Source organism: Octopus bimaculoides, chromosome 13, assembly GCF_046866305.1.
Source record: "Octopus bimaculoides isolate indiv1 chromosome 13, ASM4686630v1, whole genome shotgun sequence".
Lineage (NCBI taxonomy): Eukaryota > Metazoa > Mollusca > Cephalopoda > Octopoda > Octopodidae > Octopus > Octopus bimaculoides.
In genome coordinates this window covers 56,938,324-56,957,628 of record NC_142940.1, presented here as the reverse complement: position 1 = coordinate 56,957,628, position 19,305 = coordinate 56,938,324, and the positions used below count along the sequence as shown (strand labels likewise).

At 38.4% G+C, this 19,305-nt stretch overlaps 1 protein-coding gene across 1 annotated transcript; it reads left to right on the top strand.

The window, feature by feature from the left end:
• Positions 1-156: 156 nt before the first annotated feature.
• LOC106875994 (protein SGT1 homolog) lies at positions 157-17,645 on the top strand. Its single transcript, XM_014924340.3, has 13 exons — positions 157-298; positions 2,542-2,590; positions 3,565-3,655; positions 7,250-7,319; positions 8,172-8,242; positions 9,548-9,601; positions 10,073-10,101; positions 12,055-12,149; positions 13,921-14,017; positions 14,533-14,640; positions 15,738-15,837; positions 16,218-16,393; positions 17,523-17,645. The coding sequence occupies exons 1-13, from the start codon at positions 273-275 to the stop codon at positions 17,628-17,630; spliced, it is 1,074 nt and encodes a 357-aa protein (XP_014779826.1). The 5' UTR covers positions 157-272; the 3' UTR covers positions 17,631-17,645.
• The last annotated feature ends 1,660 nt before the right edge of the window (positions 17,646-19,305 follow it).

The window sequence follows — 19,305 nt, the reverse complement described above, 5'->3', positions numbered from 1 at the left end:
AAGGGTACACGTGTCTGTGGAGTGCTCAGCCACTTGCACGTTAATTTCACGAGCAGGCTGTTCCGTTGATCGGATCAACTGGAACCCTCGACGTCGTAAGCGACGGAGTGCCAACAACAACAATGAGATAAAGAAGCAGAACAAAGACCACAAAAAAAACTAATAAATAAATAAAAGCCGAGCGCCATCGTAGAGAAAGGGAGATAACTTTTGCCATCCTAAGGAAGTTTCCAGAAGATTTCCCAGAATTCCTCTGCTTCGTTGCTAGCAACATGGACAATTGTGATTCCTTGTTTTCGTATGTCTCACTTTATAATATATTTATATATGTATATATATCGTATATATTTATCTGTATATGTTTATATATCTATCCATGCACTTTACTATCATTTGTTTTAACTTTCAGCTACGATATCGTTTTATTTGTGCTTTTCACAACTTAACATCCATTTCAACTCTCTCGCCCCCTAAGCACCCCTTTAACCTTTTCAAAACGGTGTGTGTATACATATGTATGTATATATACATATATATCTATGTATGTATGTACAGACGTGTGTGTATATATGCATGCGCGTTTTCTACAAGCATGTTACATATATATTTATACAAACAGACACTTTTTACGGAAAAGGCCGATATTTAGGGCTCATACCGAAACATCACCACTATGTTTTATTTTTAAACGGCATATATTTATATATCTGTGTGTTTATATATTTTTATGTGATTGTGTATCGCTCTCTCTCTCTCTCTCTCTCTCTCTATATATATATATATATATATATATATATATATATATATAAGGAGAGTCAGTTGTGTGTATTTATGTATGTATATATCGTGTATATTTGTGTGTGTGGCTGTGTGGTAAGAAGCTTGTCTCCCAACCACATAGTCCTCCGTTCAGTCTCACTACATAGTACCTTGAGCAAGTGTCATATATAGCGTCGGACTAAACAAAGCTTTGTTAGTAGATTTGGTAGACAGAAACTGAAAGAAGTCTGTCAAATATATATGTGTGTGTCGTGTTTGTCCCCCCCCCCCCCCATCACCGCTTGGCAAACGGTGTTTGGTGTGTTTACGTCCCCGTAACGTAGCGGTTCGGCAAAAGGCCGATGGGATAAGTACTAGGCTTAAGTAGGTGCTCCAGAATCGTCGCAGTCAAATGACGGAAACAAATAAAGGAATATGTATGATAGTCGTTGACCCCTATAGAGAGTCACCAGCTTTCTAGAACTAGACAGCAATATAGATACACCTGTCCTTGTCAGAACAAATCCAAGAGAATAATATTTTAGTGTAGAAAACCCGAGGAGACTCACCAGTTCTGTACAGTGGAATATTTCCTAAACCATTTGAAATAATTTCTAAATTTCTTTTCCAAACTAAGATGGGGGATAGCTTTAGCAGTATCTGTGCAGTCCAAGGGACAGCATTGCTCTCCCAGTCAATCAGGAAAGACCAAGAAAAGGTAGTCTAAACTAAGCTTATCTAATTCAGGTACTGGCCAGTAACCCTGCAATTGCTGCTTGCCCTCTGTTTGGGAGCTTCTATGGTAACATGAGGATCAGAAGTATGAGGTGTTCAGGATTGCAAAGCAGTGTATCAGAGAGAATAGAGATGTGGTAGGTGAGAAATGTGTGTGAATGGATGATGGTATGCTTGCACTTAGTGATTCGGAGAAGAAAGATGTGTGGAGATGCCATCATGAAAAGTTGTTAAATGTGGAGAATGATTGGGAGAAGGAGAGTCTTTCAAATATTGAACCAATTGAGGGACCAGCCATTGGAGTGGATAGCAGTATCTTATCTATAAAAGGCAGATTTTCTCTGTGTGTGTGTGTTTAAAATTCATACATTTACACAATTCCAAATTTTTTGGATTAAAGAATCGGAATTAATATTCTTAGTTAGGTCATTGTATCATTTTTTCAGTCGATGAGGATGATGATGATATAACCTACCCATGTTAGTGTGAAAAAGGGACATTAAATGATTTTGATAAAGATATGTGTGTGTATAGATATTTATATATATATATATGTGTGATATCTGTGTGATATCTGTGTGATATCTGTGTGATATCTGTGTGATATCTGTGTGATATATGTGTGATATCTGTGTGATATCTGTGTGATATCTGTGTGATATATGTGTGATATCTGTGTGATATCTGTGTGATATCTGTGTGATATCTGTGTGATATCTGTGTGATATCTGTGTGATATCTGTGTGATATCTGTGTGATATATGTGTGATATCTGTGTGATATCTGTGTGATATCTGTGTGATATATATGTGTGATATCTGTGTGATATCTGTGTGATATATATGTGTGATATCTGTGTGATATCTGTGTGATATCTGTGTGATATATGTGTGATATCTGTGTGATATCTGTGTGATATCTGTGTGATATCTGTGTGATATATGTGTGATATCTGTGTGATATCTGTGTGATATCTGTGTGATATATGTGTGATATCTGTGTGATATCTGTGTGATATCTGTGTGATATCTGTTGTTATTCTTTCAGGCAAGCCAATGCTGAATTTGTCAATGAGAATTATCAAAGTGCAGTTGATGTAAGTTCCATTTTATGACTTTTATTTCATCTTTTTCTTTTCCTTTTTTTCTCCATCTTATTTAACCCTTTAGCATTCATATTATTCTGTCAAATGTAATACTTATTAATTCATATCGTTTTGAATTAATCAAGCATTATTTTGTTGCTTTAAGGCGGCAAGCTGGCCGAATCGTTAGCAGAATCATTAGCAGAATCATTAGCATGCCAGGCAAAATGCTTTGCGGTATTTTGTCTGTCTTTACGTTCTGAGTTCAAATTCCACCAAGGTTGACTTTGCCTTCCATCCTTTCGAGGTTGATAAATTTAGTACTGGTTGCAAACTGGAGTTGATCTAATCAACTGGCCCCTTTTCCAAAAATTTCAGGCCTTGTGCCTAGAATAGAAAAGAATATTTAAGGTGGTGAGCTGGCAGAAAGGTTAGCATGCTGGGCAAAATGCTTTGCGGTATTTTGTCTGTCTTTACGTTCTGAGTTCAAATTCCGCCAAGGTCAACTTTGCCTTTATCCTTTTGGGGTCGATAAATTAAGTACCAGTTGTTATTGTAGGGTTGGTATGATAAGCCAGATCTGGTCAGAACATAAAACAGGTAGAATATTTTGGCTGGATATGCTCAGTTTAAATGCTAAAGGGTTAAGGGTACATTGTATAGGATGTAATGACGGTCAGAGTACATTAGTGAGGTTTAGAGGTGAGTGTCAGGGTGTGCCTAGTAATTATCAATGTTCGTTATTTGTAAACAAAATAGTTTATATGTCAAGATGGCCTTTTAACTCTAAAAAATCTCCCCTAAATAGAGAGGGGGTTATTAGTTTTTTTTTTTTTACTCCATGTAAAAAATGTGAATCTTCAACCCTATGGCGTATGGTACGTTGCTAACTTGGTTGAAGGTAAGCTAACCCCTGCTTTGTTAACTAACAATATGTCTTTATACACTGACATATACAGTAATTATCTTTTGATATATATTTTCAGCTCTTCACAAAAGCAATTGCTGCCAATAAAACCAAAAGTGAATATTTCACCAACAGGGCCCATGCTTACTTCAAATTAAACGAATATGAAAGTAAGTATTCATAAGCATTCCCCCCTCCCACTCTCTCTCTCTCTCTCTCTCTCTTACATTAATCAATATATTTATGTACGACTAATAACCTCACATAACCTTAATTGAGCAACCCTATGATCAGGGATGTTCCAGTCACGACCATCTTTTTTTAGTCAGTTATAATCGATCAACAATGTGTATTTTCTTAAAAGCAATAGGTTGTAATGTGAGGAAGATTGGCTGCTTTTTTCTGTCCTGTGATTTGGGTGGAAGCTGTAGACATGGGTGTTTTATTTTTTTTCTTATAGCATTGAGACAACAAACTCAACAGGGACTACATGAGCATGCTTGCAGATGGAATTTGTTGAGGCAGATTTCCTTTTTCTACAGCTGGGTGTCCTTCCTGTAGCCAACCTTCACCTGTTTAAATTATCACACGACTCATCTATATCTATCTCATCTATATCTATCTCTCACAAGTCCTTTCTGTCTGGCAGTACAGCTGAAGAGATGTAATAAAACTGAAGCATAACCACAGTTGTTTACTGTACTGCCAAGTTCAGACTCGACCTTCTCTGAATCGCCAACTTATTTTAATTAAAATTTTGTGATTGTCTCCCCTGCCTTTCTGGATGTAGATTGATCATTAAGTTTTTTTTAGTTTTTTTATTTTTTCATCTTCTAGTCAGGAGGGAAGGCAGTAGCCATGTCTTTGTGTAGGGCCTCTTTGACTAGTAGGTAGGAGAAAGAGGACTATCCTTGTACTGGAAGTCTACCTCAAGTGCTTGTAACAGTAGACTGCTTAAATGCACCCAAGGTGCTGGGTGATTAAAGCAAACAATTAGCTATGGTGAGATTTGAACTTGAAACACAAAGTGCCAGAACTAATACCACAAGGCATCCTGTCCAGCATTTTTACAGTTCCTCCAGTCCACTGCCCAGGATTGGTCTTTTTTTTTTCTAGAATATGAAAGACTTCCAGCTGTGAAGCAGTTGCTCCCACAAAATCTCTTATACATATTATAGATGGAAAATAAAAAGGGGTCCAAGATGACATGACATGACCTCAGTGCTGATTAGCCACTAAAATCCACTTGGATCAGAATCATGGAATGTGTTTGGCAATAATACATGACCGAGAAGAAAATACCTAAGGAGAAACTATTCTGCATTCTTAGTCCAAAAATATGGCAGGGTGTTGCATGTGTGACATATAATGAGGTGGAAAGCTTCAATCAACTGCAATTTTTGAAGGAAATGTTGCAAAATTCTCCCTAGATGAGTTAGAGGTAGATGTTTAAAAAAATTTTTTTTGAAAGACAAGGGAAATAACTCTATTCAGTTGAGCGAAAATTTGTAGATTGGATCTGGTCTTATTGGAGGTAACTTAATTCACAATATTACGTGTGAAATCCCGTCATACTTGTATGTTGTACAAATACCCTGAGTATTTTCCCCTCAGCTGTTTTTTTTTTCTCACATGGTTTCTGGTTCAATCCCTCTTCATGGCATCTTGCACAAGTGTCTTTGGTCACCAGTGTGAGTCAATCTGGTGGATTAAAACTGAAAGAGTTGTGCCATTTATTTATATATATATATATATATATATATATATATATATATGCTGTGTGTCTGTGTATAACTTTGAGTGCAAGGAGACAATAATACACAGTTTATTGAGGTGTATATGTTCTACAGGAAGATGCTCTTTCTGTTGCCAACCTCTTTCTACGTAAGGTCATATCCCACCCCCGGCCCCTCTTGGCCAGGCATCTTTTTGCAGAATATTACAAAATGAATGACAATGCTTGTGTGAGAAAGGCATTCATTTTCAATTATCCAGCAATATCAAGATGAGGAGACATAGATATTCACATTAATACACACACATGTATATCATCATCATCATCATCATCATTTAGCATCTACTTTCCATGCTGGCAAGGGTTAGCTGGTTTGACTGAAACTGCTAAGCTGGAGGGCTGCACCAGGTTTAAATCTGATTTGGCATGTTTTCTATGGCTGGATGCCCTTCCTAATGCCAATATACATACACACATTCACATAACAGGCTTCTTTCAGTTTCCATTTACTGAAACCACTCACAAGTCTTTGATCGGTTTGAGGTTATAGTGGAAGACATTTGCCCAAGGTGCCACACAGTGGGGACTGAACCTGAAACCATGTGGTTGGGAAACAAGCTTCTTAATCACACTGCCACACTAGTTATGCATAGTGTTATATATTGACCCTTTTCATCATCATCATCATCGTTTAACGTCCGTTTTCCATGCTGGCATGGGTTGGACGGTTTGACTAAGACCTGGAAAGCCAGCAGCTGCACTAGGCTCCAATATGATTTGGCAAAGTTTCTTCAGCTGGACACCCTTCCTAATGCCAACCACTCCAAGAGTGTAGTGGGTGCTTTTTACATGCCATTGGCACAGGAGCCAGTCAGGCGGGCCTGGCACCAATCACATTCAAATAGTTCTTTTTACATGCCACTGGCACAGGGAGCCAGTCAGTCTTTGCAGTGGAAGACCCTCCAACAGAATTCCAAGATAAGAGAATGCAACAAGGCAGCTGCTCACAATCCCCAAAAAAAGGGAGTTCCAAGAATGCTTCCATCAATGGAAATGACGCTGGAAAAAGTGTGTGGCTTCAAAAGGGGACTGTTTCGAAGGGGATTAAATGCCAAATTGATGTGTGTTGTAGTTTTCTTTTTATAGAACCAACTCCAATAGTTTTTGATCAGACCTTATATATATTTCGATATAAAACTCTGCACAGCTGTGCACGAGCAAGTGGATATCTGATTCACCAGCAAGAGATTTAGTTTCTAGACTTAAAGAATATGAGTAATTTAAGGTGGGATATTCAATAACTAGTGAGAAAGATAAATCATCTGAACATCCTGTAGGGGTATTTTTAGTCTGTTTACATCAGGCATTGACCTGAAAACCCGGTCACTTCCTTCTCTCATTTTTTGTTTTTGTTTTTTGGTTGTGGATTCCATGAGTAAATGAAACAAAGAAACCTTTGTGTCAAGTGCTGCTGCTATTTTAAGAATGCAGTGTTTGTGTGTATGTGTGACTTTGATGTGGTATAGTTTTTGTAAGTAGGGAATGTGTGTGTGTGTGTGTGTGCATGCATGCATATGCACATTTTCTACTTACAACTTTACAGATAAATTGAAGAGAAATCGATACATGAGAGTAAATTTGTGTATATATAATAGCACTTTGAAACCTACTAGAATTCTTGTCATTAACCAACCTTGTTTAAGGATTACCTTCAGATATGAAACTGAATACACACACACACACACACACACACACACACACACACACACACACGTGTACATATGTGGAGACGCATGGCTTACTGGTTAGGGTGTTGGATTCATGAATGTAAGATCCTGGTTTCAATTCCAGGACTGGGTGATGCATTGTGTTCTTGAGCAGAACACTTCATTCTACATAGCTCCAGTTCAATAGCCAGGAAACTGGTACTATGACAAACTGGGGAACTCTCCCTATGCCCCTAACTGAGTAATGTAGAATTAACTAACTATATATATTGATAAATGATATTTTTTTGTCTCTTTTGTAGAAGCCATTGAAGATTCAGAAAATTCCATTTTGTTAAATCCTAACTCAATGAAAGTATTTATACGAAAAGGGTAAGTTACAATTTTTTATTTCTATCTCTTCGCAACAAACGGTGGTGTTATTGTTTAAATCTTGGTTAGCTCACTATCAAACAGATTTGTCAAAATACATTCTGATAGTAACCGTCCTGTTTTATTTTTAGGCATTGTGAATATGTCTAGGACTTCATTTTGTTGCTGTTTCTAACAGGTCAAGCAGTCATATAGAGGCTCACTGACAACAAATGGTATAATAACAGTATGTGCAGTGTCTTGTGGTGCCAGCATAAAAAACAGACTGCACCACCACAAAGCCAGTCTTCTCAGTCTATGCATGCATTCTTGTAAATTGTTTCAGTAGCTGTACACACATGGACACAGCCTTGTATTGTCGTACTATGATGGATGAAAGTGTAGTAAAGGCACAAGTCACACAAAAATATGCATTCTTTTAAACCTATGGGACAACTATCCACTTTATGATGGATGGACACAATGTGGTCTGGCCTAACACACCAGACGAAAATATTCAATAACCGATTTCCTAGAACTGTAAATCGCTTCTAAATTTTGAATTGGTCACCTCTATGCCTCCCTGTATGACGAACAGTGCAAGTATTGAGGTCCTAATGTGCGTACATTTAGTGTTGTATGTCTAGTAATATAGTTTTAGTGTGGTTCTTGTGCTATGTCTAGTCTGTTGTGCCTAGTGTTATGTATCAAATGTGACATGTCTAATGTGATCCTAGTGTAGTGCGCCTTGTGTGGCTTTCTGTTTGTATTCTAGGAGATAACTATCTGGAGGCAGCTTTTTCCTAGCCTTAGGACAACGGAAAGACATTCTGAATATAGTAGCTTTATATTTGTGTTTTTCTGCTCTTATAGGATTTGCCAGTTTGAATTGAAGAGGTATCAAGAAGCTTTAGCTACGTTCCAGCATGGCCAAAAGTTAGATAGTAAGTAATGTTTAATTCTGTAAGATGCCATACAGCAGATGCACTAATCACTCTTGTAGTGTTTATTTATCATCATCATCATCATCGTTTAATGTCTGCTTTCCATACTGGCATGGGTTGGACAGTCTGACTGGGGACTGGCAAGCCAGTAGGCTGTACCAGGCTCCAATCTGATCTGGCAAGGTTTCTACAGCTGGATGCCCTTCCTAACGCCAACCACCCTGAGAGTGCAATGGGTGCTTTTTATGGTCCACCGGCACGGGGAGCCAGTCAGGCAGCACTGGCATCGACCACATTTGGATGGTGCTTTTTACATGCCACCAGCACAGGAGCCAGTCGGGGGAGGACTGGTATCGACCACACTCAAATGGTGCTTTTGGTGATAGGAAGGGCATCCAGCCATAAAAACCATGCCAAAACCAACAGTGAAGTGTGGTGCAGTTTTCTGCCTAGCCAGCTCCATGTCAAACCGTCCAACCCATGCCAGCATGGAAAGTGGACATTAAATGATGATGATGATGATGATATCTTTGTACATGTGTGTGTGTGTGTGTGTGTGTGTGTGTGTGTATATATAAAGGAAACAAAAAATCAAACAAGAACATAACAGGCGACAACAAAAAACATCCAAACAGTTAGGCAATACAAAAAAAGGACAGGAAAAAACAAGGACAGACCATTCGGAGCTCCCTATCCTCAGTCGGGTTCCAGATCATCTTTGCAGTTTCAGCCAGTTACACTCAAGACTGCTCCACTCTGGCCGGCCCCAAGAAAATCTAAGCTAAAAGCACTAGACTCCTTGGAAGAAAGCAAGTGAATGTATACAAAAACAAGGACTATATATATATATATATATATATATATCTTTCTGTTTCCTTCTACCAAATCCTATCACAAAACTTTGGTTAGCCCAGTCCTAAAATAGGAAACATTTGCCCATATTTCCAAACAATATTTTTGTGGAAGAATGGTGGCACTGATTTTCACCTTCCACACAAAGTGGACACAAGGAAACACACACACATGACCATGTGACAAGCTTCTGTCAGTTTCTGCCTACCAAGTGCATTCACAAAGCTCTAGTCGACCTGGGGCTATAGTAAGAGACAAAGTTGATGACAAGAAGGGCCTCTGGCTATAAGAAATATACCTCCACAAATTCCATCTGATTCATGCTAACATAGAAAAGTGGGTGTTAAAATAATGATGATGATCACACACACACACACTAATATTCTTTACCTTTTAATGTACAATAAGTCTATTGCATGTTAAATTATCAAAGTGTTCTCTGCTTCCTTCTAGGTAACAACAAGACTGTGGAACTGTGGCTAGATTCTTGTAGAGAAAAGCTTGGCTGTAAGTGTCTTCCATTGTATTTTATCAAGTTAACTAACAGTTATGGCATTGGTGTAGACCTAGATAATTGCATGTGTTTGTGCAGTCCTTTGCAGCTGTTACAGACTAAGGCAATGCTACTTAGTGGTACAGATCTAGATGGCATGCCGTAAAAAAAAAAAGAAGATCCAGTATATATTGTGAAATGAGTGACATTAGGAAGGACATCCAGCTATAGAAACTTCTGCCAAAGCTGACGTTGGAGTACAATGCAGCTCTTTGGATCTTGTCAAACTGTCCAACCCATGCCAACAGGGAAAATGGATATTATATATATATATATATATATATATATATATATATATAACACATACACTCTAAAAGACTTGTGAGTCACTCAGTATATATTGTCATTATATTTTCTATTACAGTATTCCTGTTACAGTGTAATACTTTCTATAGATAAATATTTTTCTTTTCCATATTTTTCAGTGCCAAAAGAACAAAAACAACAGAATTCAGTAAGTTATTTTTTATTCCTTATTCATACCTTACATTTTCACACCTATATTTTGTAAATCCTTTCATGGTCCTACCTGTTCATTTGTATTTAATTAGTCACATAAAACAACAGAATTTTATGCACAGTACATCATAGATAATGCTTCACTATTGATTAAACTTCCATTCTGTTTATGTAAGCCCACACTTCTCCCCACTGTCCAAAATATTTCCTTTGGAAGCATCTAAATTGTCCAGTTAAATGAGTCTTTAGAGAAAAGTTTAAAATTCTCTCTTAAAGTTCGAATTATATTTTAGGATTACGGACCGAGACCTTTGGAAATGGGCTGTGCGTGAGAAGACCCGGCAAGCCAAGTAAGATCGTTGCCAGTGCCCCTGGACTGGTTCTTGTGCGGGTGGCACATGAGATGCACCATTTTGAGCGTGGCCGTTGCCAGTACCGCCTGACTGGCTCCTGTAGGATTTTCGAGCGAGATCGTTGCCAGTGCCCCTGGACTGGCTTGTGCGGGTGGCACATAAAAGACACCATTTCGAGCGTGGCCGTTTTCGTGCGGGTGACACGTAAAAGCACCCACTACACTCTCTGAGTGGTTGGCGTTAGGAAGGGCATCCAGCTGTAGAAACTCTGCCAAATCAGACTGGAGCCTGGTGTTGCCATCCGGTTTCACCAGTCCTCAGTCAAATCGTCCAACCCATGCTAGCATGGAAAGCGGACGTTAAACGATGATGATGATGTTCCTGCTAATGTGCCACACACCACACAACATTTTGCTCTCGCACTGCACCACTCATCGTGTCCCTGCTACCACTCTGCACCACTCATCGTGTCCCTGCTACCACTCTGCACCACTCATCGTGTCCCTGCTACCACTCTGCACCACTCAAGATGTCCTTATTAGTACCCTGCACTGCACACATCCTCACTATACCCTTCATGTCCCCACAAATTCAATACACAACATATCACCATTACTGCAGTACACATCCTTAGTACTACAAAGCCCTCTGCACATCCTCACTGCCACACTACATCATGCTGCCATCACCATCACCATCATCATCATCATCTTTTAATGTCTGTTATCCATGCTGGCATGGGTTGGATGGTTTGACCAAAGCTGGAGAGCTACAACAGGCTCTAGTCTGATTTGGCGCGATTTCTACGGCTGGATGCCCTTCCTAACACCAACCACTTTACAGAGTGTGCTGGGAGCTTTTAACATGGCACCGGCACCGGACTCTTGCAGGCCAATCCTCTTCAGCAAGTGGAGTGGCCTTAACACTTCTGCTGTGGAGTATGGGTCTTCTTGAGTACAGCAAGGCACCAGGCATCTCAGTCCTTTGTCATCTCATCTGAAAGGTTCAGCATCCTGAGGTCAATATACCTTGATTTTTACACTAAACTACATCCCATACAACGTCATGTTACACATCTCCATACTATCAAACTACACATCACACATGCACCACTGCCATACTACACTCTACACAACTTGTCCGTATGACCACACTTACACTTCACACAGCCTATCATTCATTGCACATTATAAAACACCCAAATGCTATGTCTATAATATTACACTTCACTATATATAACCTCTCTACACTACATCCTGTACATCATGCACCAGCTACCCACACATGTCTGTACCACACCACACAAGCCATCTCCTACATCCTGTGTAATCTCAAACCAAATTATGGCAAATCTTGTTGCTCTGTGTTGGTCGGCTGCAATCCCTAAATTTCTTAACATGACTTCCACCACTCATCAAGGTTTGTACAACAACAACTGAACAGACTCAAAATGGTTGACCTGAAATTAGAACTTGCGACCTTATTTGAAGTAGTTCAGCGCTTGAATCTCTTACCTTCTCTAAGCTCTGAAGATCTGAAGAATACACTAGAACCCTTACAGTTCTTTACAACAAACTTACTTTAATGATTTTCAGGTTCCAAATAGCAGCACACAGGATGCGAACCCAGAAACAAGTGTTCAGTCTGCTACTTCTGCTGTCACACCCACTCCAGCACCCCACAGGACAAAGTAAGACTTTTGACAGCCTCTGTATTTGGCAACTTCTATTTTCTCAGCATGTACATTTTGTATCTTCTACCGGCCTTAATGCCTTTGCAAAAGGCATAAAAGTCACACCCTACTAAGGTCTGACCAAAAGCTTTCCAACCATGCCAATGTTATGAACTGTTTTATCCTTTTTCTATTTAACACAATAAGGTGTGAGTTGAGGGAAATTTGGCTGCTATTTCTAACATGTCTAACGACTACATAAAGGCCCTCTTAGCAGATAAGCAAAATTGGTAGAATGCTAGATAATGTTTTGCAGTATTTTGTTGCATCCTTTTAAATTCTGAGTTAAGACCACCACTAAGGTTGTCTTTATTTTTCATCTCATCAAGTCATTGATATGAATAATACTGCCCCCTCCTGCCACCCCACTAAAAAAAAAAAAAACACTTCTGGTCTTGTGCCTATGTTACAAATAACATTATTTATAAGCTTATCTTCACCATTCGCCCATTAGTGTTGCGTTAGCTATAAACCGAATTTTAATGTGCAGTCTGTATTATAATACGAGCTGTGTCTCTCTGTCCATCTGTCATACGCTTGATCCTTAGATTAAGATGAATTTCTTGCAGTTTATTGGGAAAACATGATAAAAAAAACTGAATTTATTCATTGAATTTGTATAGACAGTGTAAAGAAAAACAAGGTTTGTGTTTTATATTTGGTCAAAGTTTGTTTTTTTCACATGCGACTGCAAAAAGAAAAAAATGACCATGCATCTCAAATGTATCTCATGACCATGTATCTCAAATATAATAAACTGTATGATGAAAGGAAAAAGATTAAAAACAAGGAGACTAGTTGAAGAAAGATGAAAGTAATAAAAAAAAGCAACAGATTTACTAAAATCTCCAGTCAGAGAGTTAATTCTGCTATAAAATATTGATTTATTCAGTGTAGTTCCTTCTCCCGCTTGAAATTATGTATTTTTGAGGTGGGTAAATTATTTTATAAAAGAATTCTTCAGTCAGTAAAATAGTCAATTCTGTTGTTTGTAAGATAAATAAATATATTGTTTTCCACAGCAATTGAGAAATTGAAAAAAGAAGTCACGAAAACATTTCTTATCATGAATAAAAATAATTCACCGAAACTAATAATTTACCACTTTGTTTATGTATGAGTAAGTTTTAGCTAAGATTTTTCACTAAAATGTTATGCTAATATTCTCGTCAAAATTATTTAAAAAATGAAGTTCTCTTTGACATTCATCTCCTGTTTCAAATATTTCTAAACATAAACACACACACACACTGAAAAATGTGAAAGCTTTTGTGGTTACTAAACCTGTTAGAAATAGCAGCCAAATTTCCTTCGAAGCAGCTCAAAAATCATATCATAATGATGGAAACAGAACCCTGACTAGTGATGCTATTTATGTAGAAGTCATCTAAGTAAATGTAAAGACAGTACAATGTATTGTATATTGAGTTTGTAGAATAGGAAATAAAATATTTTTAAAATAAATGTTTTTGGTTAAATTATATTAAAAGTTTCTTTAACCCTTTAGCATTCAAATTCCGCTGCCAAATTCAATGTTTATTTATTTACCTTGTTTTGAATTAATTTGATGCTATGATCGTTTAGTTTTTGAATGACATTGTAGGGTAGTTGTGAGAAGCCAGATCTGGCCAGTTTGATCATAAAACACTAAAAATTTTGAGCCAGATATGACTGGTACTAAACACTAACTCATACTGTTACTACTGTCCTTTGTGTCTCTCTTCCTCAGATATGACTGGTACCAAACACAAACATTTACTATGATTACTATCCTTGAGAAGAATGTGAATAAAGATGACATTCAAGTAGATTATGGTGACAAAACAGTAAGTTGAGTTTTATTAGGGGCTCAGTATAGTTTTGCTATTGATGGTGATGTTCTTGAAACTCCAATAAAAACTCAGTGAATTTATATTAGACAAAATTATTAAAAAAATAAAGTTCTTTGGTGCATTGGTAGACAGTTTGTTTTATCTCAGATCAACCTCAAACCAGCAGATCTGTGTTCAAACTTTTACTAGCCATGGATCAGTCTCTCTTGGATATAATGTGTCTCTACTCCTGGGCATGAGTATAGAAACTGCATCACTCTGCCAAGCCATGGCAATCCAATGTGGTGGAGGAGGCTCATCAAACCAGGATGATCTCAAGCTCAAATTCAAGAAGTGATTAAAAAGGGTTGGAAACAAGAAGGGCAGCCAGGTGTAAAACACTTCATAAAACCCATCCAACCCATGCCAGTGTAGAAGAACAGCGAAAATGAGTCACACACATACCATCACCACCACCACTTTGAACTGCTGTGTTTACATTTTTTTTTTTTTACTTTTTTCTCTTTCAGTTTAAACTCGTTGCTAAACTACCGAATGGTGAAGAGTACATAATGCAGCTAAATCTTGCCAACACTATTGTCCCAGCTGAATGTCAAGTTAAAGTCACACCTTTGAAAGTAAGTTTCACACTTTGGGATTTTCTGTTGTGAAAGATGGTGGGGATTAAGTAAGGTTGAAATGGAGAAACAGAACAAACACTTTTTTCTTTTCTTTTCATTTAATGTAAGCACTGGTGCTGGTGCCATGTAAAAAGCATTCGTGCTGGTGCCTTGTAAAAATCACTGGGCCGGTGCCATATAAAAACCACTGGTGCTGGTGCCACCTGAAAAGCACTGGTGCTGGTGCCACTTAAAAAGTACCGGTGCCAGTGTCACATAAAAAGTACTGGTGTTGGTGTCATATAAAAAGCACTGGTGCCAGTGCCACATAGAAAGCACTGGTGCTGGTGTTACATGAAAAGCACCCAGCACACTCTATAAAGTGGTTGGCATTAAGAAGGGCATCCAACTGTCAAAACAGGCTATGGGATCTGGTGTGACTCCTAGCCTTACCAACTCCTGTCAAACCGTCCAACCCATGCCAGCATGATAAATGGACATTTATTTGATGATGATGATGATGCAACACTAAACTCTTGTCAATCAACTGTTGATAAAAGTTTTGTCTATGGTACAGATTTAAAATCAAAGTACTCTATCCATGACCAGCACATCTTATTCAAGAGTATGTAGGACTACATTATCCAAAGTGTCTTACTTTTTAAAGATGACAGGGTATTAAGTGGTATTTGGCTGATATTTCTAGCAAGTTGAAAAGCTACTTAGAAGCTCATTTTCTGACATCTTAATAGTAGGTTCATTTCCTTAATCTACTTCATCTCATAAAACCTTGTGGTTCTTAGGAACTCCCCACCTGTTATTGCTTGGCCTTAAGCCAACCCTGACCAAGTAAAGGGATTATAACTGTAAGCATCTTTCCTGTCTTTTATATAACTAGGACTATATAGTTAAGTATGTCTTTCTCTTTTTTTTAATGGGGGTGGGTGTAATTTGAGGGAGATTTAATTGCTATTTCAAGTAGCTTGAGTAACTGTATTGAGACTCTTTTGGCAATATCTTCCCTTGGCTCCCATGTGGGAGAGACACACACACACACAAAAAAAAGCCCACCTCCCTCTGATCAGTTGGCTGTCTCTCCTCTCGTTTGCACACAGATTGAAGTGAAGCTCAAAAAGAAAGAAGATATCCATTGGAAACACTTGGAAAGTTCTGCAGACAACACTATCACCACACCCTATGCCTCAGTATCAAAAGGTAAGCATCTGTCACCATCCTTGTAGTCATCACCATCACAGCTGCTGCCATCTCTGATATCATCACCATCAACCTCATCATCATCATCAGCAAGTCTGTTATTTATCAGTCTTTGCTGAAGTGTTAAGTCACTTGGACATTAACAAATCAACTGTCAAGCAGTGATGGGTGGAGACAAACACACACATACACACACAGATGCATGCACACACACACACACACACATGCACAGACTCACACCCATGTACATGCATGTACAGACAAACACACACATGCACAGACAGACAGACAGACACACCTACTTAGAGTTTCACTGTCAAAAACAAATTTATCTCATTGTTATTTTGTTGTTGTGATGTTTTCTCCTCCTCGTCCGGCAGATGTTAAAGAGACTAAGCCTTTGAGTCACTTTCGGAATTGGGAAAAGTTTGTGAAGGAAGTTACTGAGGAAGAGAAGAATGAAAAGCCAGAAGGTGACGCAGCGTTAAACCACTTGTTTCAACAGATCTATGCTGATGGCAATGATGACGTGAAGCGGGCCATGGTGAAGTCTTATGTGAGTAGACTCTCTTTACAAATCCACTGAGTATCTCGTGCACATACATCATCATCATCATCATCATCATCATTTAACATCCATTTTCCATGCAGGCATGGGTTGGACAGTTTGACAGGAGCTGGCAAGCCAGAAGACTACACCAGGCTCCAGTCATCTGTTTTGGCATGGTTTCTATGGTTGGATGCTCTTCCCAATGCCAACCACTTGACAGAGTGTGCTGGATGCTTTTTACCTGGTGCCAACACACGCATATATCAACCCTTTATCTTTCACAGTTAGTTTATACTGTGTTGCTAACAAGATCAAAATCTACATTAGATAATGCAGTCATAGATATGGCTAGCAACATAAATTGAAAGACCAGTTAGCAACCTGTTTGTTTTTTTAAGGTGAAGATTTGGCTATGTGGTAAGAAGTTTGCTTCCCAACCACATGGTTCCAGGTTCAATCCCACTGTATGGCACTTTGGACAAGTGTCATCTACTATAGCCATAGGCTGACCAAAGCCTTGTGAGTAGATTTAGTTGAAGAAAACTGAATGAATCCATCTTGTATGTATGTATGAGTGTGTGTATTTCTTATTAAAACTAAAGCTGTTATGCACAAGCTCTCACCTTCAGTTTTAATAAAAATCCTCTACAACACATATTGAGCACGCCTTTCTCATTTGCCCAACATTAATAATGTGCATATACATGACTGTGTGGTAAAAAGCTTGCTTCCCAACCACATGGTTCCGAGTTCGGTCCCACTGCATGATACCTTGAGCAAGTGTCTTCTGCTGTAGCCTCAGGCTGACCAAAGCCTTGTGAGTGGATTTGGTAGACGAAAGTTGAAAGAAGCCTATCGTATATATGTATATGTTTGTGTGTCTGTGTTTGTCCCCCACCATCACTTGACAACTCATGTCGGTGTGTTTACGTCCCCGTAACTTAGTGGTTTGGCAAAAAGAGACCGATAGAATAAGTACTAGGCTTACAAAGAATAAGTCCTGGGGTTGATTTCTTCGACTAAAGGTGGTGCTCCAGCATAGCCACAGTCAAATTACTATCATGTATAATTATCAATGAATATTTTCTGGTCTCTCACTCACTCACTCATACTGTCTGTCTGTTTGTCTTTCTAGGTAGAGTCAAGTGGCACAGTTCTCAGCACCAACTGGAATGAAGTTGGAGAGAAAGCAGTCGATGTGAAACCTCCATCTGGAATGGAATACAAGAACTGGGAGGCTTAACTTCCTGCAATTTAATGTTTTGTTGTTTTTTTTTTCTTTTCTTGTTTTTTTTTTGTCTTTGTGTCTGTTTACATTCTGTGTGTCTTCCTCTCTCTCTCTTATCTATCTACTCTCTTTCTTTCTCCCATTCTCTGCCAGTTTACCCTCCCTCTCTCTGCCCCTCTCTTTCACCCTTTACTGTCTCCCTGACTGTTTCCCCTCTTCTTTTCTTTACTTTCTTATTGTCTCTCCATCTTTTTATTTCTGTCTGTCTCTCTTCCCTCTTTCTCTCTCTCTCTCCTTTCACTGTCTTCCTTTTCCCTTTTTCTTTCTCTTTTCTCCTCTCTTTCCGTTCCCCACCTCCTCTGTTTATTTTCTCTGTCTCCACCCTGGTATTTCTGCTCTGTCTGTCTGTCTATCTCTCCCCTGTCTGTCTCAAGATTTTGTTTACATACCCCCCACCACCACCACATGCAACTGCTGAATGCTGTTAGCTTTTGTCCTCATTATTATTATTATTATTATTATTATTATTAAGTTCAAAACCTGCCAAGGTCAACATTTCCTTTCATTCTTCCAGGGCCTATAAACAAAAGTACCAGTTATGTACTGGGGTTGATGTAATTGACTATACTCCCTCTCCTCCTTCCAAAGAATTGATTGTGGCCTTGTGCCTGTATTAGGTCATGGGGTTGGCAGAATTGTTGGATCATTGAAGAAAATACCTTGTGGTGTTTAGTTACAGCTCTTTACTAGTTCCTTAGTTTAAATCCCACCAAGGTCAGCTTTGCCTTTTATCCCTCCAGGGGTGAATAAAAATAATGTACCTACTAGTCTAGTTCTGGGGTCAGTATTATTGTTTAATCCCTTCTCAAATTTCCTGGATTTGTGCCCAACTAGGAACATTTATTATGATAATAACTATTATTATTATTATTATTATTATTATTATTATTATTATTTATCATAAAGGCAGCGAGCTGGCAGAATTGTTGGCATACCAGGCAAATTGCTTAACTGCATTTCATTCAGCTCTATGTTCCGAGTTCAAATTCCGCCAAGGTCAACTTTGCCTTTCATCCTTTTGGGGCTGATAAAATAAGTACCAGTTAAGCACTGGGGTCAATGTAATCAACTAACCCTCTCCCCTGAAAAAATTTCAGGCCTTGTGCCTATTGTAGAAAGGATTATTATTATTAATAATTAGAAACATTATTATAAGGCTGGTTTAGTTACGTCCCTTTATGTTCTGAGTTCAAATCCTTCAGAAGTTGGTGGGGGGGGGGGGGGGGGGGTCAACATTGCTTTTTATCGTTCTAGGGTCAATAAGTTCCAGGCAAGTACTGGAGTCAATATAATCGACTGCGCTTCCCCTTTCCAAATTTGAGGCCTTGTGCATATTTCAGAAATCATCGTTTTTGTTTTGTTTATTATTATTATTATTATTATTATTATTATTATACAATGAAATCTGAGTAAGTTTTGATTCCTGGCTGAAACAGCTTCACTTATTTTGCTAATGCCCTGGGGAAAGGCATCGACATCACAACATCCACTTTCCCTGTATAACTAAATTGTCATTATTATTATTCTTATTATGATTATTATTATTATTATTATTAATATTATTATTAAATATCTCACCTCTTGTTCATGTTGTTCTTATTCTCTAAGGATGTATGGTTGTTCATAAAGG